Here is a 27,006-nt window from a genome sequence, read left to right as displayed (position 1 = left end):
CCCTGGGGTGCAGCTTCTCTCTGAGCCTCCACAGGATGTGCTGTTTACAGCTGCCGCAGCCTCGAAGAAGAACTCGTCCTGAGTCAGCGGGGGAGAGGCCCAGGGGGTGGGGGGCAGGGAACCTCTCCAGACCCGCGGGTCCCCCCAGCCTCAGAGGCTGCTGCGGTCGGCCAGCTCACCCCTGCCTGACGGCCCCGCCCGGATGACCAGCGTCACTGCGAGCCAGCCCCTGCTGCACGCTGCTCCCTCGGGCCAGCCCCGGCTGCCTGCCCCGCCCCGGGCCATCGGGGGCCTCTGGGGGCGCCCTGGAGCCAGCCACCGCGTCTCGGCTCTGTCATTTAAGAGACTTAGCAGCAGTCCCTTCCCCACTTGGTCCTGGGAGGCTGGTGACTTCAGTGAGAACAGAGAGCCGGGGCTTCAGGCATGGGCTCTGCGGATCAGCCCCCTTCCAAAAAGCCTGAAAAGTAAGATGCTGCCCACCGCCCATCACCATCAGCCCTTCACCCCCAGGCAAGGCGCCAGAACCCCAGAAGGAGGGTGGAACGCTGCCAACTTTTTTCCAGGAGCTGGCAGGGTGGCCCATGGTTGCCCTTGGTTCCACTCGGGCCATCCGGGTCCCACGGCAGGGTCGGGTCAAGGGCAGGACCACAGCCACCGCAGATGGAAAGGCAGCCAGTGCCTGGGGCAGCTGGTACCAGCCTTGTGCCCTGAGCCAGAGGAAGCGGTGTCTGGGCATGGAGAGGCAGGGAGACGTTGGGGGCAGTCTCCGTGCCCCTCACACCAGGCCCCCTCCCGCCGTCAGCCCCTGGGCCTGCCCCAGCTGTTGTGCCATCCCTTCTCAAGAGGCACCGGCCCGCTGAGCTGAGGGGCCTTTCCCCAGGCCAGCCTCCGTGCCGGGCAGGCCGGTTCCAGTCGGGGCAGCCACCTCCTAGCCGAGCTGTCAGAGAGCAGTTCATGTTCTCTGGGCTCCAGTGTCCTTGCTGAAAGTGTGGGCAGGCTCTGGCCCGTCCCGTGTCCAGACTCTTCCCCTTTGCTTTGCCCTGGAGTCCTCGGTCTGGATGTGTCTGCTGCGGTAGCTCCAGGCCTGCTGACGAGGGACAGGGACCTGCTGCCCGAGGTCCTCACCGTCTGAACCCATCCCCTCCTGCCCAGCTGGAGGTCCTGATGCATTAGCATCCTCAGGCCGGTCTAATGTCACATCTGATTCCCGCCCCCAGGCCCAGCACAGAGTTCCCGGGCGGAACGGGGCTGCAGAAGGCAGGACCCCAGGCTCTGGGAGGGCCTGGGGCCCCGGGCAGGCCCACTGCTGCCCCCACCCTCCGCCACACTGACTGACACAGAGCCAGGCCCCGCTCTGGGCTCCACGGGACCCGCGCCCAGCTGAGGACACTGCACGGAGCCCAGGGCTGTGTCCAGGGCTGGGGCCCACCTGGGGTGCCCGTTCTGTGGGCATGCAGGTGGGTGAAGACCGCCTCCCTCCTGGGCACGTCTCCTGGCTGACCCAGGTGGGCGGGTCTAGGCACCTCCTTTCCCGGCTTTCCCAGCAGACTTTGCCCCGAATGCCTGCCTGAGTTTCCTTGTGGTCTTCACTTCCTGCTCCAGACTCAGCGGGCAGCACCTCCTCGGTGGGAGCCGAGTCCGCCTGTCTCGACCCTGGACCTCCTCTCTCCCCGCCCTCCCTTCCTCCCCAGGCGAGGTCAGCCTTGGGGTAGGCAGAGCTCCTAGGGTGAGTATCAAGACCCTAGCTCCCTGAAAGCAGGTGTCGGGGCAGGACGTCCTGGGCAGGAGGCAGGACGGGGCCAGCCAGGCCAGGGCTGAGACTCTCAGACGCTCCAGGCCCTTTTTCCTGTCTGTCTATCTCTCTCTCTCCATTCACAAGCATGCCCGGCTCAGTGCCCCATGTCTGCCTCATCTGGTTCTACTGAATTTCTTTTTCTTCCCTAATATTCAACAGATTCATCCTAGCTTTTACTGCCTTTTGAAATGAAGGGAGAAGTCACTTTGTTCCCGAGGATCCTCTAGGCTTTTATGACCCCAACACTCGGCCTTGGACATGGTTGCTCCATCAGACGCAGTCTTTTCTAGCTTTGAGGACAAGCTTTGTAGGCAGGCAGGGCCCGCCAGTCCGCCGAGTGCTCAGCTCTGCAGCCCTGGGTCCTATCCCTCCCCTCCCAGGGTCCTCTCCTCACAGGGGAGCCAGAGGCGGCCGTGGGTTCTGGCCGCAGCCCGGGGCGGGTCTGGTCTGTGCAGTGACCTTCAGGCCGTTCCCCTGATTCGCAGCAGGTGCGGGCTGCTGGGCCCGGACAGCGCGGCCCTGAGAATCACATGGGAGCCGGCTTGCTCGGGGCCCCTCAGACCGTGGAGGGGAGGCTTTGGTTTGCTCAGGAGCACGCCTGTGCACAATGTCCCAACTCCCCCATCCCCTGTACAAAGGGCGGCCAGGGCCCGGCCTCGGGTGCCTGGGACTCCTGGTCCTTCACAAGCCACCCAGGAGGTGAGGCTGCTCGCGAGGCTCCAGCACTGGGTTGGGCGGACCCCTGAGGGTCCCCTGCAGGGTCCGGAGCCTGGGCAGGAGTGACGCTGGGGCATGGCATGTGTGCGTCCTGTGGGCTCAGCCCTCAGCCCTAGCCCCGTGGAGGGGACCCGCCGGCATCGGCACAGCTCTGTCCACCACCTTGCTTCCCTGACCTGTTCATTCTGAAGCCGCTCCGTGAGCTCGTGAGGATGAGACCTTGGGCATCCCTGCCCTCCAGGTAGGCAGGACGGTGTGCACAAGTTCACCAGAGGCCTGGCAGTGAGGTGACAGATGACAGGGGTCTCACAAGGTCACCAGAAAGGCTTGACAGTGATCTAACAGACGACATGGGGTCTGCACACAGGTCACCCAGAGAGGCCTGGCAGCGGGGTGACAGACGACGCGGGGGCGGGGGGGGGGGTGGCGGTGGGGGTGGGTGGTCTTCGACTTGCCTGGGGTAGCCAGCTGCAGGGCAGGGCTGGGAGGCACCCTCAGTGCCTGGAGCTCTCCATGCCTGCGGGGAGTGGCCTGGGGCACATGGAGAGAAGGGTGGAGGTGAGGCCTCAGGCTGAGGGAGGAGCTTGCTCTCAAGTTTTGAGCAGGGCCAGGTGTGTGCCTGTTTGACAGGCACAGGTGTTTGTCTGGTTGAAGTCTCAGGAAGGACTGGAGGGAGGGCCTGGCCAGAAGGCTGCTACATTCTTCCAAGGAAGACAGCAGGGCCTCCTGCTGGCAGCCGGCGAGGGGTGAGGGTCGAGGGAGCGGGCTGAGCTGCGGTTCCCCGGAAGCAGAGCTCACGCTGCAACACTTGCTCAATCAGGCTGGCTGCGCAGAGACCGCCGCAGGGAGCGCCGGGGCCCTCCAGCCCAGGATCATGGTGCGGCTTTTCGTTTCTGAGATCTTTATTTCTCTCAGAAATGTTTTGTAGTTTTGAGCATGCTGGTTTCCATTCCTACTGTGCTGACAGTTTCTATCATAAATGAGTGTGGAATTTTGTAGAATGATTTTTTTGCTTCTATTGAGAGGATTACAATGGCACCCCACTCCAGTACTCCTGCCTGGAAAATCCCATGGACGGAGGAGCCTGGTGGGCTGCAGTCTGTGGGGTCGTTAAGAGTCGGATAGGGCTGAGCGTCTGCACTTTCACTTTTCACTTTCATGCACTGGAGAAGGAACCCCCTCCAGTGTTCTTGCCTGGGGAATCCCAGGGACGGGCGAGCCTGGTGGGCTGCCGTCTATGGGGTCGCACAGAGTCGGACACGACTGAAGCAGCTTAGCAGCGGCAGCAGCAGAGAGGATTATACGTTCTCTTTTGTTTCATTGGAATAGTGAATCACACAGATTGACAGTCTCATGTCAGAATACGCTCGGTAGTCCTGGGATGCTCGTGGCCGGTGGATTGCTTGCTCTCTGCACGGGAGGCTTCGGTCAGCTAATTCTTCTGTTTCGGCCGTGCTGGTCCTCGGTTGCAGTGCTCAGGCTTCCCCAGTCGCGATTCCTGGGCTTAGTTGCCCCAAAGCGCTTGGGCTCTACCTCGCCAGCCAGGCCCTGAGCCGAGTCCGCTGCACTGAAAGCTGAGTTCTTAGTCTGGGCCACCAGGGAGCCCCCGCTGGCATCTTACCCAGGATCTCTGTGTCTGCGCTCAGGCGTGATGTCGATCTGTAGTTTCCTTGTAATAGAATCTTTGTCTGATTTTTTAAAAAAAATGTTTATCTGTGTATTTGGCAGCACTGGGCTTTAGTGGCGGCACATGGGCTTTTTAGTTGTGGCATGTGGGCCTGAGCTCCCTGACCAGGAGTCAAGCCCGAGTCCCCTGCGCTGGACACAGAGTCCTAACCGCTGGGCCACCGAGAAGCCCCAGGCTTTGTCTACTTTTCAGCTCATTTCAGTTCAGTTCAGTCTCTCAGTCATGTCCGACTCTTTGCGACCCCATGAATCGCAGCACGCCAGGCCTCCCTGTCCATCACCATCTCCCGGAGTTCACTCAGACTGACGTCCATCGAGTCCGTGATGCCATCCAGCCATCTCATCCTCTGTCATCCCCTTCTCCTCCTGCCCCCAATCCCTCCCAGCATCAGAGTCTTTTCCAATGGGTCAACTCTTTGCATGAGGGGGCCAAAGTACTGGAGTTTCAGCTTTAGCATCATTCCTTCCAGAGAAATCCCAGGGCTGATCTCCTTTAGGATGGACTGGTTAGATCTCCTTGCAGTCCAAGGGACTCTCAAGAGTCTTCTCCAACACCACAGTTCAAAAGCATCAATTCTTCTGCACTCAGCTTTCTTTATAGTTAAGCTCTCACATCCGTACATGACCACAGGAAAAACCATAGCCTTGACTAGACAGACCTTTGTTGACAGAGTAACGTCTCTGCTTTGTAACATGCTGTCTAGGTTGGTCATAAGTTTCCTTCCAAGGAGGAAGCGTCTTAGCTTAGTTTTTTGTTGCTTATTTCTCATTTAGTTGTGTTGCACTTGAAGAACATATTATATATGATTTAAATCCTCTTAGCTGTACTGAGACTTGCTTTATGACCCAGCATATGGCCTCTTTTGAAGGCCACGTATGGGTATACAGTTCTATGGACATTGTGTGGGCAAGTTGATTCACACTGTTCAAATCTATCATAGTCTTAATAATTTTTTCTTAGTTACTGAGAAAGGAGTATTGGAATAGCTTACTATAATTGTGGATTTGTCTATTTATTCTTCTGAGTTGATTCTTTTATGATTATGAAGCTTCACCTTTTATCTCCAGTAAGATTCCCTGTATTGAAATCTACTTAGAGATCAATATTGGAGAAGGGAATGGAAACTCATTTCCAGTATTCTTGCCTGGAGAATTCTATGGACAGAGGAGCCTGGCAGGCTACAGTCCATGGGTTGCAAAGAGGTGGACATAACTGAGCGACTAACAGACACAGATATCAATATACCCAACCCAGCTTTCTTATGATTAGTGACAGTGATGTGACCCCAGGGACTATACACTGCACGGAACTCTCCAGGCCAGAATCCTGGAGTGGGTAGCCTTTCCCTTCTGCAGAGGATCTTCCCAACCCAGGGACTGAGCCCAGGTCTGCCACACTGCCAGGAGTCTTCACCAGCTGGGCCGCAAGGGAAGCCCTTATGATTCTTACGATCAGGTTTTATTTTCTATCTTCCACTCGTTTACTTCGTCATCACTTTTTACTTTTAATCTGTTTGTAAAGTGTGTGTCATTTACAGTGTACCTTCACCTCTTGCTGTTTTAATCCAATTTGATATTCTTTGTCTTTTAATTGAAGTTTTAGACCAGTTATATTGAATGTAATTGTTGATATGGTTGGGTTAAATCTACCATCTTGCTGTTTTCTATTTATCTCATCTATTCTTTGCTCCTTTTCCTCTCACTATTGGATTAACTGGAATACATTGTTTTATGTTCCATTTATCTCCTCTGTTATTTTATTTATTATACTTCTTTGTTTTATCTTTTCAGTGGTTGCTATTGGGCTTTCAATATGCATATTTAACTTATGGATGACTGATTGGATGTAAGAGAGAGGGGAAGCTTGTGCGTTAAAAATGACACTCGAATATCTGGCCTTGGCAACAAGAGGAGTCATCCTCTGAAATAGGGAACTCTGAAGGAAGATTGCGGTGTGGGGAGTGACAAAGGGGCTTGAAGATGTGATCAGTTTTGGTTCATTTTCTGAGATAGGGAAATTTGAAGGAAGATTACAGAGTCGGGGGGTGATGAAGGGGCTTGACGATGTGGTCAGTTTTGGTCAAGCTGCACTTAAATTGCTTGTTATGTATCCAAAAGAAGATGCCTGGTGGGCAGTTCACGTGTAGTCCAGAGGTCTGAGCTGGAGCTGGTGGCAGGGTCGTGGGCATGGGGTGATTCTTGAATCAGTAGGACTGAGTGAATCTGTTATGAAGAGTGTGTGATCAGGTGAGAAAAGGCCCCAGTGAAACTCAGCCCAAGACCCAAGGACCAAGCCCCAGGGAACCAAGTTAGGACCCACATGGAGAACAACAGGGGTGTGAGAGGAAGGGCCAGAGACGAAGAGCCGAACAAGGCACGCGTGCCGTCGCAGAGCCGAAGGGGAAGCGGCCTAGCAGGCGCCCCCGGGTGCCCCCTCCAGATGGTCCTGAGTCTGGGCGGCGTGCAGGGGGCCTCGGGGTCATCTGAGGACCTCCTCCTCACTGTGCACGAGTACCTCGGTCATCTGAGGACCTCCTCCTACTGTGCACGAGTACCTCGTGTGCACTGTGCCCCCTCCAGATGGTCCTGAGTCTGGGCGGCGTGCAGGGGGCCTCGGGGTCATCTGAGGACCTCCTCCTACTGTGCACGAGTACCTCGGTCATCTGAGGACCTCCTCCTACTGTGCACGAGTACCTCGTGTGCGTTTGGATCTGGTCCACGTTGCATTAAAGCACTTTTAAAATAAGGAACTAGGGATGGTTCCCCTCTGCCAAGTGCTGCTGGGAGGTGGAATAAGGTGGTGTATTGGGGGTTTGCGGGGGTCTGAGGCGCGGCAGCCAGAGGCCCTCGGGGAGGATGTTTCTGGGCACTGACCGGGGAGGGTCCCCTGGTCCCAGGGGTCCCACACGGTGGTGGAGGTGGAGGGACTGGGGAAGCAGACTCTGCGCGTGTGGATGTCTTTCTGGAGAACTTGGGCCTGGTGGGTTTGGGGCACCATATACCCTCTAGCTGGGCCCTGCAGACAGCTGTGCCCTGGGGAGGGTGGGCAGGCAGTGAGCAGGCCCAGGCCAGTCTTCTCTAGAGGGTGAAGTACGGGGGTGCATTGCAGGACCAGGGAGGACGAGGGGCCTGTGCTCTTGGCCTGCAGGGCTTCCCTGGGGACCGGTCCCCCAAGTCCTCTCCCTCCTGCTCGAGCAGCTGCTCAGGCAGCCAGCGGCCCCTGGGGGAACAGATTCCCCGGTCCCCACCCTGTCCCGGACGCTAATCTGAGCAGCACCCAACTCACAGGCTTTCCGCAGCCCTGCAGCCTGACAATCTGCCTGGTTGCTGACTTCCTAGAAGTGCAGCGCCACCACACCGACCTCGAGCAGGAGGCCAGCTGCTCGGCTCAGGGCCTGCCAGAGGGGGCTCAGCAGACAGGGGAGGGGAGCACACGGGGCGCCTGTGGCGAGGGGCCCAGGACAGGCAGGTGGGGGAGGTGGGAGCGTGAGGGCGAGCTGGTGCAGGCATCGGGCCCATGAGTGGCCCCGAACTGCCGTATGTGTGTGTGCGTGCGTGCGTGCGTGTATACCTATGTGTGCATACATGTATGTGTGCCTGTGATTGTGTCTCTGTGTTTGGCGTGTGTACATGTATGTGCGTCCCTGTGTTTGTGTGCATACATGCACGCACACACATGTAGACAGGTCGTGGGGGCTGCACTGCACCAACCACATCCGAAAGTCAGCCAAGTGCAGCTCCGCCATCTGCCCTGCCCCCGCCCCCCTGCTCAGACAGCCCGTCCACTCTCTGTTCGGCAGGAGTCCTCTCTCGGGCACAGGTTGGCCCGGGGTTGCCCTGTGCCATCGGCCCCTCAAGCCTCTGACGCTCAGGGATTTCTCGTCTTTTCAGGACCGCTCAGAGAACCCTGTCTCCTACACCACTTTGGAATCAAAAGTCCCAAATGTGCTTTCCACACTGTCTGTCTGTGGATTTTTAGTGGGGTGCTGGCCATCTTTTTAAAAACTTTTTATTTTGGAAAATCTCCAATAGACATAATTTTCATAATAGAGGCTATGATGAGCTCCAAGTGCCCTCCACCCCCAACTTCAACAGTGACCAAATGACTCACACAGTTGGTGCCCTCGCTCCACCAACGAAGGCGAAGGCGAAGTCACTCAGTCGTGTCCAACTCTTTGCGACCCCGTGGACTATGGCCCACCAGGCTCCTCCGTCCATGGGATTCTCCAGGCAAGAATACTGGAGTGGGTTGCCATTTCCTTCTCCAGGGGATCTTCCTGACCCAGGGATCGACCCCAGGAGGTTTTAAAAGAAGCAGACATTATATTGGGTCATCTACCAAAACTTCAGCCTAAAGGAAAGATAAGGGCTTTAAAGCACACTGCGAGGTCGTTGCCACCCCGAATCGGGCGAGCAGCCAGCGCTCACTTTCCCCACTGTTGTGTGTACCTTCAGAACTGTTTATCTGCATGCACTGGGGTCTGAGGGTTTTGGCCGCAGGCCCGAATCCCGTGTGTGACGGCGAGGCCTCGCCCACCGGCTTCTCAGAGAGTGCAATCAGCCCTGCCCAGCGGGGCCACGCTTTTCGCGCCCCTGCCTTCCCAGCCCGGGCATCGCCATCAAGGCCTCCTTGGGGGTACCGGGTTGAGGTGCTTCCGCCCCGACTCGACTTCCGCACTGCAGGGCCACACCTGGGGGGCTCCTCAGTAGAGGAGATCCCCCCGTGCTGTCTGACTGCCCGCGGTCCCACTGGGCAGAGTGGAGCTCCGAGAAGCCCTGCCCTCCCTCCCGGCTCATGTCGCGCCCTCGCACTGAGTGGGTAAGCTGCACTGCGGACAAGGCGCTCCACTCAGCATCCTGACTGCCTGGCCACCAGCAGTTCGGCAGGTCCAGAGTCCACGTCCCCTCCTGACGGGCGCACCACCAAGCGTGCCTCATCTCTTCACCTCCCCTTTTTTAAACAAATAGAAGTGTAGTTTGGGCTTCCCTGATGTCTTAGACGGTTAAGAATCCGCCTGCAATGCAGGACACCCAGGTTTGGTCTCTGGATCAGGAAGATCCCCTGGAGAAGGGCATGGATACCCACTCCAGTATTCTTGCCTGGAGAATCCTACGGACAGAGGAGCCTGGTGAGCAACAGTCCATGAGGTCGTGAAGGGTTCACACACGACCGAGAGACTAACATTTTCACTTCTTTTTCCTCACACTTGGTTACAATGTGTGTTAATTTCTGCTGCACAGAAAGTGATGCAGTCATACATGTACACATATGCACACGTGTTGTTCAGTCACTAAGTCATGGCCTACTCTTTGCAACCCCTGGACCGCAGCACGCCAGGCTTCCCTGTCCATCACCAGCTCCCAGAGTTTCAAACTCATGTCCATTGAGTGGGTGATGTCATCCAACCGTCTTGCCCTCTGCTGTCCCCTTCTCCTCCTGCCCTCGGCCGTTCCCAGCATGTGTGTGTGCACATATACATGTCTATATACAGACTTTGGCATAGTCTTTCCCATTATGGTTTATCACAGAATACCAAAAGTGCTTCCCTGTTCCACAGGAAGACCTTGCTTACCTCTGCTAGCCCCGGACTCCCAGCCCGCCCTCCCCCAGCTCCCTCCGCCTCCCCTCTCGACCAGGGCTTGGCCGTGTAGAGCGGCCCCCAGCCCCAGGCTCACCGTGGGCACCCCTGGGGTGCCACCAGCTGTGTTCTGTGCCCACTGCAGCTCCTGTCACTGGTGACCAACTCCAGAGCTTAGATCAGGTTCAGGTGTGATTTTGGGGGTTTGGCGGGACCACTTCATGAAGCAACTTTCTTTTTTTAAGTATAGCTGAAAACTCATGAGTGTGAACACTGTGCTCCAACCTGCTGAAAATTGCTCTCCTTGTGGGTGTTAGACGGTCCTGCCTCTGGTCACTAGGAGTGAGCTTGCTGTGGCTCTCGAGTCCCTTTGGTGTTGGTGACCATCTTGATCTGCTTTGCTCTCTGGTATGAAAAGCCATTCTGGGTGCATCTCAAATGTTCCCCAACCCAGACCTAAAAGCATCTACTTCTCTCTGCAGGCCTCCTTCCTCTTCATGAGAAATGCTAGCCAGAGACCACAATCTGGCTGTTAGGCAAGTTGGTTTCTAAGCCTTATCAGCAGTCAGAAAAAATACGCTTCATCTTTAAGATAAGACCCAGCAGGAGTACAAACTGATGCCCTCCTCGCAGACTCGGGTCAGCTGGCTTCCTTTCTTTTCCGAGTAGGTTTCTGCTTCCTTGTTTGTTTTCCGCTGTCCTGGGTCCTCATAGCTGCGCAGGCTTTTCTCTAGCTGTGGCGAGCGGTCTACTCTCCAGGATGGAGTGAGGGCTCCTTGTTGCGAGGGTTCATTCCTGCAGAGCACGGGCTCTGGGCCGCACGGGCTGCAGAAGCTGTGGCTCCGGCTCCAGAGATCAGCTCGATGGCCGCAGCACACAGGCTCGGTTGTGCCGAGGCACCTGGGATCCTCCCACACCAGGGATCGAACCCGCGTCTCCTGCACTGCCAGGCAGACTGTGTACCACTAGGCCACCAAGGGAAGCCCCAGGCCTGCTTCGTTTTTACTGTTTTATTGCTGATACACGTTTATCCTACAGCAGAAGTCTCAACAATGCCCGACACAGTTATCCACTTGCTTTATCCCATAGCACAACAGTCTCAAAATAAAGACCTCACACTACTGTCAACAACATGGTTACTGAAAATAATTGAAGATGGCACTTTTACAAAAATCATTCAGTTACACAGACGTACAGGCAAGACAGTGTTTTAAAAATATTTGGAAGGTGATTACGCACAATGGAACGTTTTGGCCATTCTCTTTGTTGTCAGGCTGTGAGGATACACAGTCGAAATACTGGATTTTAAAATCGCTTGGAAGAATTTGGTAGGGTTATGCTACCAACTGATCTTGCAAATTAATTGTCTTCACCTTGCTTTCAAGTTCAAGAATCCCTTTTAAAATATAATGTAATTTAATTTAGTAATTGCATAAATATTTACCTGGTTCCAAAGCCAAATCTACAAATGAAAGTATATTCTCCGAAGTCCAGTTTCGATCCCTCTCTCCCTTCACCTCTCTTCTCCCTAGTCCCTGCAGGTAGCAATTTAATTTTAAACAAATGTTATGGCTTATTCTTCCATTTGTAAAAAATACAGCCTTCTGCTCCTACATAAATACACGAGCATCAACACCTTTTTTTTCACTTAACTGTATATCCTGGAGATGACCATAAGCTAGTGTATGGTCAAAGACATTTCTCTTCACTTTTTGCAACTGCCCAGTTCTGCATGGCAGGGAAGGGACAGACTCCACGCCACCCGGGCCCGTGGACAGCTATCTGAGCGGGGTCCAGGCTGTTGCTGCACCGCAGCCCCACAGATCAGCCTCTCCTGCACCCTCTCCCTAAGTCCGCCGTCCATCTGTGGAGGAGATTCCCAGAGGTGGGGTTACAAGGTCAAAGGGCCCAGCTGGATGCTGCCCGGTGCCCCTCCAGGGGGTTAGAAGTCAGAGGAGAGTGTCCAAGGGTGTCCTCCCCCCACGGATGGTTGTCAGACTTGGCTCTGGCCCACCTGACGGGAGACAGGGCTGCCGCGCCCTGTACGCTGGGGGCCCTCTTTCGAGCCATTTCCGTCTCCTTCTCTGTGAACCTTCCAGCCGTCGCATTACCAGTCGGCATCTTGCCCACCCTCCAGAGGGCCTCCTGCCTCAGAGTCGCTGGGGTGCTGATCAAGTTGGGCTCCCCCTAGACAGACTGGCTCGTACCAGCCTGAGCTGGAGGCCGCCTGCCCTTGGGGTCGGGGGCGGAAGACCCCCTCGTGGAGAGACAGAGCCCCAGGGTGCTCTGAACCTGGGTGCTGACTTCAAGGCGAAGATGACGTGCATGAGGCACACGTCTGCTCTCTGCCCACCAGACTCCCCAGCCTGAGGTTGCCACCAGGGAACAGCGCCTGGGAGCTGCTATCGGGCTGCAGGGGTCCCTGCAGGGAGTGGGTGCCTGGAGAGAAAGAGGGGCAGAGAGTGTGGGCAGGAGCTGCCTGGTTGGGGCGGGCCCAGATGGCCATCTCTGCTGGGAAGGGAGGCCCGAGACCAGGCAGGCGCTGATGGCTGGAGGCCACAGGGAGGCGGTGTCCCCAGGAGGAGGGCTGGTGTGGGGCAGTGGTCCTTCCAGGCAGACAATCCCCAGGCAGAGAAAGGGGAAGGAGGCCCTGGGGGAGGCAGGAACCTGTGGCCAGCTGTACCAGCTCCTCACCGCTGTGGGGGGCGGGGGGTGGGTCCCAGGGTTCAGAGCAGGAGGCAGAGCGGGCAGCCTGGCAGCCACCCTGGAGGAGGCCCCATGAGCCGCCAGGCACCCCTGCCCTCAGCCCAGCCAGGCCAGGGAGGCAGGATGGTGCTCACGCGTCCCCATCCTGGGCTCCGCCTGCCCGTGGCGTCTGAGGTGGGGCTGCAGGAGGGGAGCTGCCCCCGGCCCTGGTCCCTGAGTAATGCTACTGTTGGCTGGATGGGGTGTCAGGACCAGGCGCTGGGAAGCCCGAGGCCCCGCTGCCCGGCCCGTGGGTCCGATTCTGTGGGCCAGAATGACAGGTCCACCCCTCAGGCCCAACTACTCCCCAAGGGGACCCAGAGGTGACCCTGGGGGCAGCCAGGCCAGGCTGGCAGAACCCCACAACACCTCAGGGGTCCCTCACAACCCCTCAGGGGCCCCAGCTATGCAGTTTCTCTCCCTGGGGCAAGTCCCCCAGCTGGGAAAGGACTGGCCATGCCTGGCTGGGCCTCTGTCGGGCACCCTGGGGTCCCAGGGCGAAGGGCTGTGGAAGGGGCTGCAGAGGGCAGTAGGGCTGAGGGGGTCTGTCTGAGAGCACGAGGGGTTTGGGGGGCCACAGGGAAGTGTGTGGTGAGAGCTCAGGGGCACCGTGAGGGCTGGACAGCAGAGCTGCCCACCCTGGGTGCCGGAGTGGGAGTATGCGCCCTGGACATGTGCCCTTTGGCCACCAGGCCCCTGGCCTGAGCGGTAGTCACAGACGGAGCGGCAGTCCAGAGCCTGGAGGGCGTCTGGTGTGCTGGTCATCTGACCAGAGGACCACGGGCTCCGCTGCCCGGGTGAGCCGGCTCCTTTCTGGAAACAGAGCGGTCATCCCTGGGCCCCTCAGCACCCATCCCTCGTGGGCTCACCGGCAGGAGGGCCCAGGGGGCAGTGCAAGCCAGAGGCCACAGGTGGGCAGGCAGCGTGGCCTTCTCAAGCCCGACTGCGCCCCTGGGCCTGGCTGTGTCCCCCAGACTCCACCCCTGGAGCGAGAGCAGGAGCCTGTGGGGACAGCAGGGGGCCTGTCCCCCACCCCGGGCACAGCCAAGCCCTGCTCTCCGGCCACCAGCCCGCTCCCCGCTCAGCCACAGGTGCTGAGCGATGGACACCGGGGTGCGGGCGGGTGAGCAGCCAGGTCTCGGGCCACGGAGCGCTTCCTGGAGCAGCAGAGGCAGCCTGCCCCCTGGGAGGCCCCCGGAGCCGGTGGGGGCAGGGCGGGAGGAGGGGTCCCTGGCGCCCTGCGCTTCTCACCGAGGAGGTGGGTGGCAGAGCGGCTGGGGCTGTGTGCGCGTCCCCTGCCCTCCACCCCCGCGGGTCGGGTCGGGGCCTTGGCTCTCCCTGCCCCTCAGCCACTTCCGCGGCAGGACCCTGTCTGATAGACAGGTGGTCAGTGCGTGATGAGTCACAGGTCACATCCGAGGGCCTGCGGAGGCGGCAGGGTGAGCCTCGCACAGGACAAGTCTCGAGTGGAGGGCGTCTCACGCCAAAGAGCTGCACCCAGGCAGCCACGTCCCGGGGCTGAGGGGCCAGCTCGCCGCCCACCTGCTGCAGACCCTTCCCCGCTGCACATCACTTCTCCATTTTTATAAACTTGTTTTGTGGAGAAATTCAACTGTATGTCGAAATAGGGGGTCTCGTACAGAGACTCCCAGTGTGCCTGCCCGAGGACTGAGGCCGCCTGGCCTTACGGCAAAGCCCCGTCCCGTGTCACCTCAGCCGGTGACTCGGGAGTGAGCGTCCAGCAGGCAGGATCAGCCAAGGCGTGGTGATGAGCCCGAGGACAGGAGCTGGCCCCCGGCCCTGCCCACACTGGCCAGTCCCCGCCATTCACGCACAGAGGACGCCGGCCCTAGGTGGCTCTCGACAGTCCAGGCCTGCGGGGTCCCTCGGGGGGCTGGGGGCAGAGCTCGGCTCCTCCAACTGCCCCTTCATGAGGGACCGGCCTGCAGGAAGATGGAGGGTGCGAGTTCAGGAAGAAACAGCCAATGGGGGGCCCAGACCCCCAGAGAGACGCGCCTGGAGGTGCAGCGGTCGCCGTGGGGGGACCAGGGAGGAGGGACGAGCGGGCAGCCTGGCCAGGAAGGGTGCAGTGCCCCCCGTTCTCCTGCCTTCCTCAGGCCCTGAGGCCGGTCTGGCGGCTCAGGTGACACCTGAGCCCAGGGCCTCTGGGCAGCGTTGGGCGAGGGAGGAACAGCCAGTCAGTTGAACAGCGCCTGCGGTCTTCAGGTCTGGGGTGGAGTTCAAGGCTGTTTCCTCAAGATGGGGCCTCATTTTCCTGTGAGGTGGGGTGAGGATGGTCCCCAGGAGTGAGCGGTGAGCCTGGGGTGAGGATGGTCCCAGGGGTGAGCCTGGGGTGGGGTGAGGATGGTCCCGGGGTGAGGGGTGAGCCCGCGGTGGGGTGAGGATGGTCCCAGGGGTGAGTGGTGAGCCCAGGGTGGGGTGAGGATGGTCTCTGGGGTGAGGGGTGAGCCCAGGGTGGGGTGAGGATGGTCTCTGGGGTGAGGGGTGAGCCCAGGGTGGGGTAAGGATGGTCCCAGGGGTGAGGGGTGAGGGGTGAGCCTGGGGTGAGGATGGTCCCCAGGGGTGAGCGGTGAGCCCAGGGTGGGGTGAGGATGGTCTCTGGGGTGAGGGGTGAGCCCAGGGTGGGGTAAGGATGGTCCCAGGGGTGAGGGGTGAGCCTGGGGTGAGGATGGTCCCAGGGGTGAGGGGTGAGCCTGTGGTGAGGATGGTCCCAGGGGTGAGCGGTGAGCCTGGGGTGAGGATGGTCCCCAGGGGTGAGGGGTGAGGATGGTCCCAGGGGTGAGGGGTGAGCCTGGGGTGAGGATGGTCCCAGGGGTGAGGGATGAGCCTGGGGTGAGGTGAGGATGGTCCCCAGGGGTGAGGGGTGAGCCTGGGGTGGAGTGAGGATGGTCCCCAGGGGTGAGGGATGAGCCTGGGGTGGGGTGAGGATGGTCCCCAGGGGTGAGGGATGAGCCTGGGGTGGGGTGAGGATGGTCCCCGGGGGTGAGGGGTGAGCCTGGGGTGGAGTGAGGATGGTCCCCAGGGGTGAGGGATGAGCCTGGGGTGGGGTGAGGATGGTCCCCAGGGGTGAGGGATGAGCCTGGGGTGGGGTGAGGATGGTCCCCAGGGGTGAGGGGTGAGCCTGGGGTGAGGATGGTCCCCAGGGGTGAGGGGTGAGCCTGGGTTGGGGTGAGGATGGTCCCCAGGGGTGAGGGGTGAGTCAGGGTGAGGGGAGGGCCTTGGTTCGGGGGAGTTTGAGGCTGGTGGTGGGAGGAGCTGTAGGCCCACCGCTCTCCTCCCCCTCCCCCGGCAGTGTCCCCTTCCCTAGCAGCTTCCACGGGTGTCCCCCCTTCCTCCTGCACCCCCCGCATGGTGTCCCGTAGTCACCCCTGCCTTGCCCACTACAGTGGCAGCGTGCAAATAACAGGCCCCAGGCCGGCTTGGGGCCAGACCAGTGGTGGGGGCGGGGGGTTGTTTCCCAGCCGAGTTTTGAGAAGAGGGGAACAGAAAGTGCTGGCAGCGACAGAAGGCTGAGCCTAAGGCCCAGAGGCCCGCCCCCGGGGTGCCCTCGGCCCCCTCCCCGAGGTGCCTGGGGCAGGGCTGGCGCTGGGCGAGGCAAGTGAGGTGCTGCCCCCACCCCCTCATCTAAGGGCCCGCGGTCAGCAATCAGGGTAAACTGTCCTCCCGAGCAATACACCGGAGACAAGGCAAGGTCCAGGAAGATGGAAGCAGCAGTTAGACCACGGCGGCTGGTAGGACCAGCGCTCCTTTGCCTCAGGCTGAGGTGGGCGGTGAGGGAGCCCCTGCGCCCGCAGCAGCGGCCACGTCTCCCCGCGGAGAGCGCTGCTCCCCCCACCCCCACCCCGCGCCCAGCTGCGCCCAGATTGTGAAAGCGAGGCCGGCCCGCCCCGCCTCTAGCCTCCCCTTCCAGCGCCGAGGCACCGCGGCTCCGGCCCTTCCATCTTGCAGGAAGCCCCTCCCCACTCCGCTCCGCCCACCTCCCAGGTCCGGCTTCAGGGCTGCCTCCTTCTGGAAGCCTCCCGGTCCTGACCTGCCCTCCGTGAACCCCACGAGGTGAGTGCAGGCTCCCCTGTGCCGGGTGCGTCCCCCTGGGCCATCTCCCCAACGCCCTGCCAGCCGTGCCCACGAGTGAGGCGCCCACGGCTAGGGTGGGCATGGAAGGGGGCAGACCAGTGTAGAGCCAGGCCAGGGTGGGCACAGAGTCACGGAGCCCTGGGGAGGACCGCCGGGGGGTCGAGGCCCTCGGCCAGTGGCCACACTGAGCGGCTCGTGACATCCCACCTGCATGTCCTCAGGGTCCTTTGCCCTCGTTCTGGGCCGGTCCTGAGTCCCCCACTCCTGGCTCCCGATGGCGGGGACATCACTCCCACCCCACGTGATGACGTCGGGGATGGGGGTGGTGGAGGACAGGGGGTCCCGGAGGCAGCGGGGTTCCCAGGGGCAAGGGTAGGGATGGGGATGGGGGCCCTGGGCACACCCAGCAGCCTCCTAGGGAGCGACTCCGCCTTCTGGGCACTTCCCTAGAAGAGGTTCATCTGGACAGGGCAGGGATGCCAACATCCAATCTCAGGAGTGTTTCCCCCCGCTGCAGCATTGCCAGTGGTCTTTTCTCTCAAACTCCAACTATTCTGAGGGGTGAAGGGCCAGGACCCCGGAGCAGGAGGAGCCCCCTGCCTTCAGTCCCACATTTGGAAACCTGACCCCCCAACAGGCTGCCACGCGGGCTCTCGGGCAGGTGTGAAGCAGGAGAGGCGGGTGCTGGGGCCAGGGGCGCTGAGCAGTGAGGGTGGGGGGCCTCGGCGACGGAGCCTTGTCTGAGCCTGAGCTTGGAGCAGTAGCGGGGCTGCGGGCCCTGCCCGCCCTGCTCTGCGGAGGGCGCCTTAGGGCTCTGAGCCCGCCCGGCAGCGGGGATGGGTCTGGTCTGGACTCTGAAGTCGGCCTGGTGGGGCCAACCCTCTTGGACCCCCGGGAACCCAATGGACCTGGAGGAAAGGACCCAGCCCTGCCCTCCCTCTGGTGGGGGGATGGTGAGTCGGCTGCAGGGCCAGTAGAGGGAAGGGCTGTGGGGTGGGGAGGCGGGGGGGCTGCACCCCACTCCAGGCCGCGGCCACTCATGTTTACATGCGCCTGCTTTGGGCCAAGACTCTGCTTGTCGCCGGGTGCTGGCCACCCGGTTGATTCTCCCATTGGGCCCTGCTGATCCGTGAATGGGACTTGTGAGGCCCTGCTCTCTGCAGGAGCAGGAGGGGTCCCGGCCACAGGCCGGGACAAGGACACGGGGAAAATTCAGGAGGAGGTCTGTGGCTGAACGCCAGGTTGCAGAGGGGCGCAGAGGGCTGCAGAGGCTGGGAGCTGGTGGGGAGGGGTGGTCGGAGAGGAGGGACGGCAGGGCAGGGGCCGACAGTGGGACCCTCCAGCCTGGTCTGCAGGGTGAGCCCAGTCCCCTCCTCAGGGCAGGGTCCCTGGTTCCCGAGTCAGGAGGCCAGCCAGTCCCCTTCGTGGAGTCCCAGGTTCTGCCTGTGGAAACGGGCAGGGTGGGGTCGAACTCGCCCCAGCCCCTCACAGGCCATGCAGGGAGAGGTGCTGAGGTCAGGGGCAGACAGCCCAAGCCGAGGGGACAGGGCGCTGCCCTCGGGTGTTGGGGTAGGGCAGAGTGGTCCCTGTGAGCAGGGTCTGGGGCCCTGAGCTCAGAGGGGAGGGAACAGGAGAGAACATTCTAGAAGGGGAGGAGGTGGTCTGCAAGGCCGGCTTCCGAGGAGGGGCGGTGAGGCGGCTAGCTGGTGGAGGGGCGCGGGGGTTGGAGCAGAGCGGCAGGAAACCCACCCGGAGGGGGCTGTGCTGCGCTGCCCTGCGTGCAGAGGTGCAGGGCCTTCCTGCCAGGACGCGGGGGCGGGTCGGGCACTGACCGCAGACACGGGGTCCCCGCCCGGGAGATGACGGGGAAGGTGTCTCTGCACCACGGGAGGTCGCGACCTCCGGCTCCGCTGTCTCCAGGAAGACCACTGCTTCTCTGGGCGTCAACAGAGGCGGCTGCTGGCACCCCACTTCCTCTCCCAGGAATCCCCCAGGCAGCCCCGGTCTGGGCCAGCAAGGGCAGTGGGGAGCCCCGCACACTGCCACTGTGGCGAGCCCGCCCACTGCCTGCCGGCGTTAAGGAGGGGTGCGGTCGGGACAGCGTGGGGGCCCGGCTCCCCCGGCCCTGCTTCCCTACCAGCCCTTCGCAGGACCTGTCAAGGCGTCAGCAGCTCAGGAGGGAATCAGTGAGTCCGGTCAGTGCCCGCGGGGGCCGGGGGTCTCAGGGGCGAGGCCCGTGACGGGGGCTCAGGGGCGAGAGTGACGGGGGCTCAGGGGCGAGGCCCGTGACGGGGTCTCAGGGGGTGAGAGTGATGGGGTCTCAGGGGGTGAGAGTGATGGGGTCTCAGGGGTGAGGGTGAGGGGGTCTCAGAAGGGGTCTCAGGGGCGAGGCCCGTGACGGGGTCTCAGAGGGTGAGAGTGATGGGGTCTCAGGGGCGAGGCCCGTGACGGGGTCTCAGGGGCGAGGCCCGTGACAGGGTCTCAGGGGGTGAGAGTGATGGGGTCTCAGGGGCGAGGCCCGTGACGGGGTCTCAGAGGGTGAGAGTGATGGGGTCTCAGGGGCGAGGCCCGTGACGGGGTCTCAGAGGGTGAGAGTGATGGGGTCTCAGGGGCGAGGCCCGTGACGGGGTCTCAGAGGGTGAGAGTGATGGGGTCTCAGGGGCGAGGCCCGTGACGGGGTCTCAGGGGCGAGGCCCGTGACGGGGTCTCAGAGGGTGAGAGTGATGAGGTCTCAGGGGCGAGGCCCATGACGGGGTCTCAGGGGCGAGGCCCGTGACAGGGTCTCAGGGGGCGAGGCCCGTGACGGGGTCTCAGAGGTTTGAGGGTGAGGGGGTCTCAGGAGTGAGGGTGAGGGGGTCTCAGAAGGTCTCAGGGGTGAGGGCCGTGATGGGGGCTCGGAGGTCTGAGGGTGACTGGATCTCAGAGGGTGAGGGTGAGGGAGTCTCAGAGGGTGAGAGTGACGGGGTCTCAGGGGTGAGGGTGAGGGGGTCTCAGAAGGGGTCTCAGGGGTGAGGGCCATGACGGGGTCTCAGAGGTTTGAGGGTGAGGGGGTCTCAGAGGGTGAGAGTGAGGGGGTCTCAGGGGTGAGGCCCGTGACGGGGTCTCAGAGGTTTGAGGATGAGGGGGTCTCAGAGGGTAAGGGGGTCTCAGGAGTGAAGGTGAGGGGGTCTCAGAGGGTGAGAGTGACGGGGTCTCAGGGGTGAGGGTGGGGGGTCTCAGAGGGGGGGGCTGTGAGGGGGTTCAGAGGGTGAGGGGGTCTCAGGAGTGAAGGTGAGGGGGTCTCAGAGGGTGAGAGTGACGGGGTCTCAGGGGTGAGGGTGGGGGGTCTCAGAGGGGGAGGGCTGTGAGGGGGTCTCAGAGGGGTGAGGGCCGTGATGGGGTCTCCGGGGATGAGGGTGGGGGGTCTCCGAGGGGGAGGGGGAGGGGTCTCAGCAGGTGAAGGCTGTGCCGGGGTTCTGAACCTCGGCAGGTAACCCGCAGGAGGAGCCCTGTGGGGGCTGACGGTCTGGCACCGGGACGTCACTCGTGGGCAGCAATGCAGAGGGTCTTAGGGTGACTCCTGGGGCCTGGCCCCCCCTTACTCGAGTCTCTGAAGTCTCTCGTGGGCTTAGACCAGTGTCTGAAGCTAGAAGGGAAGATCTGAGGGGGCCCCTAGCACAGTGAACGCGGCTTTGTGAAACTCGTCCCGGGTCCTGGGCTATTTCTAAGTTGGGGTCCCAGCTCCAGAGGTCTCTACGGCGCCTGGACAACGGGGGTCAGCACTCCACTCTCTGCCCCAGATCCCACTTAGGGCCACAAAGGCACCTCAGCGCCACAGCGAAGGTGGCCCCCACCCCGCTGGGGGAGCGGACTGACCCGCCACCGCTGTGGGAGCAGGAAGCGAAGCCTCTGGGCTGCTGCCCCCCTCCCAGGGCCGCCTCCCCCAGCAGGAAGTGGCGGTGCCCCCACAGCTGAGCGCTCCGAGCCCCGGCCACCCCCCAGCCCTGCCCTGGGGCCCCGCACCCTCGCCTGGGGTAGGCAGGACCTGAGTGGGTTGCCATGGCTTCTGGGGACCCGATGCTGTTTGAGCTGGACCTTGGGACTTGACCCCTCAAACCTTTTCCACCCCAAGGGAGAGGCCCCATGAGCAGGGGCCTCGCGTGCACCCTGATAATCTTGCAGAGTTGATGTCCTTCTGCCTGACGGTTATCAGTCATTATAGAGGGGGAGATGTAAAGATGGCAGCTAGATTTTTTAACTTGCTCTCTCCAAACGTTGGACTTCCCTGGTGGCTCAGACGGTAAAGCGTCTGTGTACAGTGTGAGAGACCTGGGTTTGATCCCTGGGTTGGGAAGGTTCCCTGGAGAAAGAAGTGGCAACCCGCTCCAGTACTCTTGCCTTGAAAATCCCATGGACGGAGGAGCCTGGTGCAGGCTACTATCCACGGGGTCGCAAAGAGTCGGGCACGACTGAGCGACTTCACTTTCACTTTCTCCAAACACTGGGCCACACGAGGCTGGACTGAAAGTTAACACGCCTACAAGTGTGGAGCAGGACACAGCCCCGAGACAGCCGTTGGGTGCAGGGCATCCCGTGAGGGGCAGGCCTGCCTCCCCCTGCTGTCCCAGGCAGTGCCCGGGTGACCGTCTGCTGCTGCAGGCCTCGCTGCCCAGAGGAGCCAGGGGCAGGTGGGAAGATGGCCCGGAGGCGCGCGTGTGGCAGGATCACCCGGTGCTCCCAGCAGGCTCAGGGGCTCTGGGCCGGGGGCAGACACGCAGGCAGGGAGGACCCTCAGCAGCTGCCCCATTGGGTTCTGGAGTCTGGGGAGCCTGCCTGTGTGGGCCTGGGGCCAGAGAACCAGGAGTGAACAAGCGGAATCCTTCAAACACGAGGAGAGAGGCTTCGCACACAGTGGAAGCGTTCGTGAAACTTGAATTGCTGGCAAATGGGCACTTAAAGTTAAGAAGGATTCACCAGGATAATTGGGTGGAATATTTCCGCTCCCACTCGCTGCGGTCTGGGCGCCAGCTCCCCTAATGGACTGTGGCCTGGACGCTCCCAGGGGGCTGTGTCTCAGGAAATGAGCACCCTGCTGCCACCCCCGGCACCCGTGAGCCTGATACCCCGCCTCTGGATGTTTCTTCCCTTCCTGTGTGTGAGTGGGGGCAGGGGAGCAGACTCCCCGCTCCAATGGACTGAACCCCCTTCTCAAACTCGCCTAAAAGTCAGGGATCCCCCAGGGGCCCGGGGCTTATGGAGGGAGGAAGGCCTCTCCCCCCACCCCTCCAGGTCCTTCCAGCCAGAGGAACCAAGGTGGGGTGTGGGAGGGGGTCCGGAGGGTGCCTGCCACTCACACAGGCACGCTCCATGGGCCCACACGTCTGACGCCCACGCCTCTGGGTGCCGCCCAGCTCAGGGTGCCACACCAGGAACGTCAGACCGCTGACCAAGTCCATCGCCAGCCTGGGGAGCTGGTCCTGGCAGTCCTGGGCTGTCATGGAGTGTGTGCAGGGGAGTGAGAGGTGTGGAGGGTGAGGCCGTGTAGGAGCTTCTGACGATGACCGGGTGGAGGTCACCCAGCAACACCCCAAGGCCGCCAGAACCACAGGGCGGCCCTGACCACAGGGAACTCAAGGGGACTCCTGAACCAGATGGGGCATCAGGCCAGTCTAGGTGGGCTGAGGGCAGCTGGGGAGGCTCTCGGAGGGGAGGAGGGAGGGAGGCTGGGAACCAGAGCACCCAACCACCGTCCCCTCAGCAAGAGGACACAGCACAGGAGGGAGAGAGGGGCTGGACTTCTCTGGAGGGCCGAGCTGTGCCCCTGCTGCCCTGGACCTCAGTAGCCAGGAAGGGCCCAGTCGGGAGGCGCCCGCCCTGCTGAGGTGCAGGAGTGCGTCAGACGCGGGTGCCTCCTGCAGCCAGGTTTGCGGAGGACATGGCGGGGCAGTGAGCCACCCTGGGGCCCCCCGGGCCGCTCAGTCTACCTGCTTTCGGACTCCAGTCCCTGTCTTGCAGTCGCCTCTGAGCCCCCCTGCTGAGCATGGCACTGGGCTGGGGCGAGGCTGGTCACCCCTGGGCCCCTGTTCTGAGAGCAGGTGGAGTGGGGGCCCTGGGGTCTGAGAGCAGGTGGAGCCGGCCTGGCTGGGGCTGGGGGTGGACCGTGCACTCCCGCTGTCCTTTCTGCCCAGCAGCCAGCAGGTCCCTGCAGAGGCAGGCTCAGGCACGGGGACCTGGGTCCAGCCCCGGGCTGGCTCCCCGAGCCATCTCAGGCCCACAGGCCTCTGAAGGCCTTGGTTTCCCACAGGTGGCCTGGAGGGTGCCTCGGGGCTTCCTGGGGTGTCCTTGGGCAGGTGAATGTGGGGTTCTTGAGGTGGGGTGGCCAGGCTCCCCCCGCTGGCCTGCCCACCTCACACCCTGCTCCCCCTCTGCAGCCCTGGGATCATGAACAGCAGCAACTGCAGCTCCTGGGAGCCCCTAGTGGTCAAGGGAGTCTTGCTCACCTACCTGGGCGGGCTCCTGGCGCTCGGCCTGGTGCTCAACGGGCTGGCGCTCTGGGTGCTGTGCTGGCGCCTGCCGCGGTGGACGGAGACCCGCATCTACATGGCCAACCTGGCCGTGGCCGACCTCTGCCTGCTCTGCGCCCTGCCCTTCTTCCTGCACTTCAGGGAGACCTCCAAGGACACGCCGCTCTGCCAGCTCTCCCAGGCCGTGTACCTGCTCAACAGGTACATGAGCATCAGCCTGATCATGGCCATCGCCGTGGACCGCTACATGGCCGTGCGGCACCCCCTGCGCACCCGCAGGCTCCGCTCCCCCGGCCGGGCTGCTGCGGTGTGCGCCGCACTCTGGGCCGTGGTCCTCGGCTCCCTGGTGCTCCGCTGGTTCCTGGATGTGCAGGACGGTGGCTTCTGCTTCGCCGTCCGCTCGGGGCGGAACACCTCCACCGGGGTCTTCTCACTGCTGGGCTTCTACCTGCCGCTGGCCGTGCTGGTGTTCTGCTCTCTGCAGGTGGTGACCGCCCTGACCCAGAGGCCCAAGGCCAACCCGGGCCAGGTGGAAGCCACGCGGAAAGCCTCTCGCATGGTGCTGGCGAACCTGGCCGTCTTCGTGGTCTGCTTCCTGCCCTTCCACGTGGTGCTGACTGTGCACGTGGCCCTGGGCCTGCAGACCTGTGCCCTTAAGACGGCCATCCAGATCACCAGCAGACTCTCAGATGCCAACTGCTGCCTGGACGCCATCTGCTACTACTTCATGGCCAAGGAGTTCAAGGAGGCGTCTGTGTCAACCACGTCCCTCAGAGCTGAGGCCCACAAGAGCAAGGACAGTCTGACTGTGACCTTGACCTAGGAGATGAGCCATGGGCTCCCCTGCGGGGGGACCAGTGACCAGAGACCAGCCCCACAGTCTGCCCTGAACTCGCTGTGGGCCGTGGGCTGTGGACACTCAGGAGGCTCAACTCAGCAGGACAACCTGGGCATGGAGCCTGGGGAGGCACCACCCCCACCCCCAGGGCAGAAGAGAGGCAGGATGAGGACAGGAGGACTGGGGCCTGAGCGGGGCCAAGCCCAGGGACCCTGCTGCGTCCAGAGCCTGGCACACCGGGGCCCTGGGAGGGGGGTGTCTGCCAGGTGCCTGAGGCTCTGGTGGCCAGCCTTCTGCTACTGCCCCACAGGGCCCAGAATAAAGCTCTCCCCTGGGGCTCTGTGCCACCCACGGCCGCGTAGTGGGAGGTGGAGCGCCAGGGGCGTCTTCCAGGTGGCTTTCTAGGGCTTTCCACTTGGGGGCTCTCCACGGGCCCTGCCAGCTGCTTCCCACCCTGGCCCACTCCCCATTATCTGGGGGGCTGCCGCCAGGGAGGGCTGGTCCTCAGCTGCCTTGTTGGTCCCAGGCCTGGCCCAGGCCTGAGTGTGAGCAGCTGGTCCTGAGCTCCAAGTCCAGGTGTAGGGAGAGGTGGGGGGACTGTTAACCTCTGTGTCAGCACGTGACACAGGTGTCTACAAGGGCCAGAAGTGGAGAAGTCCCAGGAGCCACCTAGGGCCTCAGCCTGGGTGTCAAGAGCTGCTGTCGGCAGAGACAGTCTCTGGGACAGAGAAAAAGTGAGAGATGGGAGAGAAGGAGAGACAGACAGAGAGGAAGCAAGAGAGCGGGGGCGGGAGACGGGGGCGGGAGAGTGGGGGCGGGAGGGTGGGGGCGGGAGGGGGGTGGAGGGGGGTGGAGAGCGGGGGCGGGAGACGGGGGTGGGTAGTGTGGAGGAAAGAGCGGAGACAGTGGCGGGACGGGACGCGAGTGAGGAAGATGGTCAGCAGAGCGAGACAGAAGGAGCCTCCAGGGCACAAGCAGAGGGCACGAGGGCAGAGCCGGGAGGAGGGGCAGAGAGACAGACAGATGACGGTTCAGCCTGCTCTGCCCCAGGCCCAGGTCCCTCCTGCTCTCCTGCCACCCGGGAACCCCAAGGGCCAGCCTGGGACCCCGTCTGGCCCCTCAGAGGGTCCCTGAGAGTGGGTGGAGGTCAGGGGTTCTCAAGGAAGGACCAGGACCAGCTCTTCCGGCCAGAGGAGTTTGGGGCCTCACACCCAGGCCCACAGGAGGAGGGGCCTTCCAGGAGTCATGTGGTCTGGGGCAGACGGAGTAATAGGGTGGAGGGGTGGGCCAGCAAAGGTCCTGAGCTGATCTGATGAAGCCTTGGGTGGAGAGGCTCAGAAAAGGCAACCTGCCTGGCAGGGTGCCACTGCTCCAGGGCTGGGGGCCCTCATCCCACGGGGAAGGGGAGGTGACAGGTCTACAGTCTGGAGGGGCCCTTGGCAGAACCCCTGAGGTGAGGGAAGGAGGCACCCTGACCCAAGTTGTGTGGGAGCCCAAGGCTGGCACCTGAAATTGGGGAGGGGGAGAGAAAGATGGAGGTGGGGGAGGGGAGGAGGGGGGAGGGGAGAGGAAGAGGGAGGTGGGGGAGGAGAAGATGGGAGAAGGGGAGAGGATGATGGGGGAGGGGGAGAAGAAGATGGAGGGGGAGGGGAGAGGAAGATGGAGGTGGGGGGGGGAGGGGGGGGGAGAGGATGATGGGGGGGAGAAGGGGGAGGGGGAGGGGAGGGAGATGGAGGTGGGGGGAGGGGGAGAGGATGATGGGAGAGGGGGAGAAAGGGGGAGGGGGGGGGAGAGGAAGATGGAGGTGGGGGGAGGGGAGAGGATGATGGGAGAGGGGGAGAAAGGGGGGGAGGGAGAGGAAGATGGGAGGGAGGGGAGAGGACTGCGCAGCCTCCCCCTGTGGGCCAGGTGGAGTCCGCCCAGCAGGGCACCCTGGCCCTGAGCCCACTGAGGCTCCCACCCCGTCCCAGGCTGCCGACCTCGGTGTCTGTGGCTGCCGTCTGGGGAGCAACCACAGTGGCCACAGCGAGGGCAGCGATGTCCTGCTGCAGGTGGTGACCACTGTCTCCGTCTGCCTCCCTGCGGCTCTGGGTCTGCTGTGACTGGCGTAGGTGGACAGAAGCCTGCATCCTGTGGTCAACCAGGCGGCGGCCACTGCCCACTGCTGCTGAGCCGGCCGTATCCTGCCTGAGAGGTGAGGCATCTGGCTGGGAGGGCCCCTGGCAAGGAGTCCTGCAGACCGTCCACGAGGCCAACACCTGCAGGAGCAGGTGCGTCGTCAGCACGGCTTGAGAGGAAGCTCCGGGACCCTGCCACACCCAGACCTCCATGGGTCTCAGGACGTGTCCACTCCACTGCGGCCAGAGGGCCTGGCGGGGAATCGAGTGGCTGGATCAGCACCAACACAAACCCGCACTGTGAAGTCCAGGCAGGAGACCACCCTGGGGGCTCGTGCTGGGCCAGGGCAGCAGGGCGGCTGCTCAGCCTCAGGCGACCAGGCCCCACCTCAGCCTCCCAGGACACACAGGGAGATTTGTTTGGGCATAATGAGGGCAGACAGGCCTCAGGCAGGGCAGAGCCTCAGGCCAAACCCACCTTCCTGCCGGGCCACCAGCCCCGACCTGTGAGACAGTGCGGCAGGGCCCTGGACCCACACGGCGGTCAGCGCGGCTGGTGGGAACCCCCCCCTCTGCCAGGGTCCTGCTCTGGTGGATCCAGGGTAATTTGAAAGGGAGACAGAGTAGGCGAGGAAAAGCTTATTTAATTAGAAATATAAAGAGAGATTAGGAAGAAATAGTGTAGTAGGAAAATTTAGTGGAGAAAAGAGGCTGAATAACTTGGTTTACGTGGAAAACCAATAAAGTTCCAAGACAAGGAACTTGCACCATCTACGTTAGGACACCGGCGTCCTCTTGAATAGCGGGGGGTGCCCCACCTTGGGCTCCCTCTCACGTGGATCTTAAAAGCCGGGGCAAGTAAGTAGATATGGCGAGCCTCCACGCCCCAGATGGGAATTCAGCCAGAAAATAGAGTAAGAAAAGAAGACAC

At 62.0% G+C, this 27,006-nt stretch overlaps 1 protein-coding gene across 4 annotated transcripts; it reads left to right on the top strand.

Moving 5' to 3' along the window:
• Window positions 1,218-24,309, top strand: GPR35 (G protein-coupled receptor 35). Of its 4 annotated transcripts, XM_018040002.1 has the most exons (3): window positions 14,740-14,835; window positions 16,173-16,596; window positions 23,028-24,309. In XM_018040002.1, the coding sequence occupies exon 3, from the start codon at window positions 23,038-23,040 to the stop codon at window positions 23,941-23,943; it is 906 nt and encodes a 301-aa protein (XP_017895491.1). In that variant the 5' UTR covers window positions 14,740-14,835; window positions 16,173-16,596; window positions 23,028-23,037; the 3' UTR covers window positions 23,944-24,309. The 4 variants fall into 4 exon arrangements, with proteins under 4 accessions (XP_017895497.1, XP_017895491.1, XP_017895484.1 ...); XM_018040008.1 differs by lacking the exons at window positions 14,740-14,835; window positions 16,173-16,596 and adding an exon at window positions 1,218-1,726; XM_018039995.1 differs by lacking the exon at window positions 14,740-14,835 and having other exon boundaries at window positions 15,777-16,596.

This window comes from Capra hircus, chromosome 3 (genome assembly GCF_001704415.2).
Source record: "Capra hircus breed San Clemente chromosome 3, ASM170441v1, whole genome shotgun sequence".
Lineage (NCBI taxonomy): Eukaryota > Metazoa > Chordata > Mammalia > Artiodactyla > Bovidae > Capra > Capra hircus.
The sequence above is the reverse complement of the archived record's forward strand: the minus strand, read 5'-3'. Positions and strand labels throughout refer to the sequence as shown.

Excerpts from the sequence above, each read along its gene's own strand:
- GPR35 (XM_018040008.1), top strand. The coding sequence starts at position 23,038 with ATGAACAGCAGCAACTGCAGCTCCTGGGAGCCCCTAGTGGTCAAGGGA.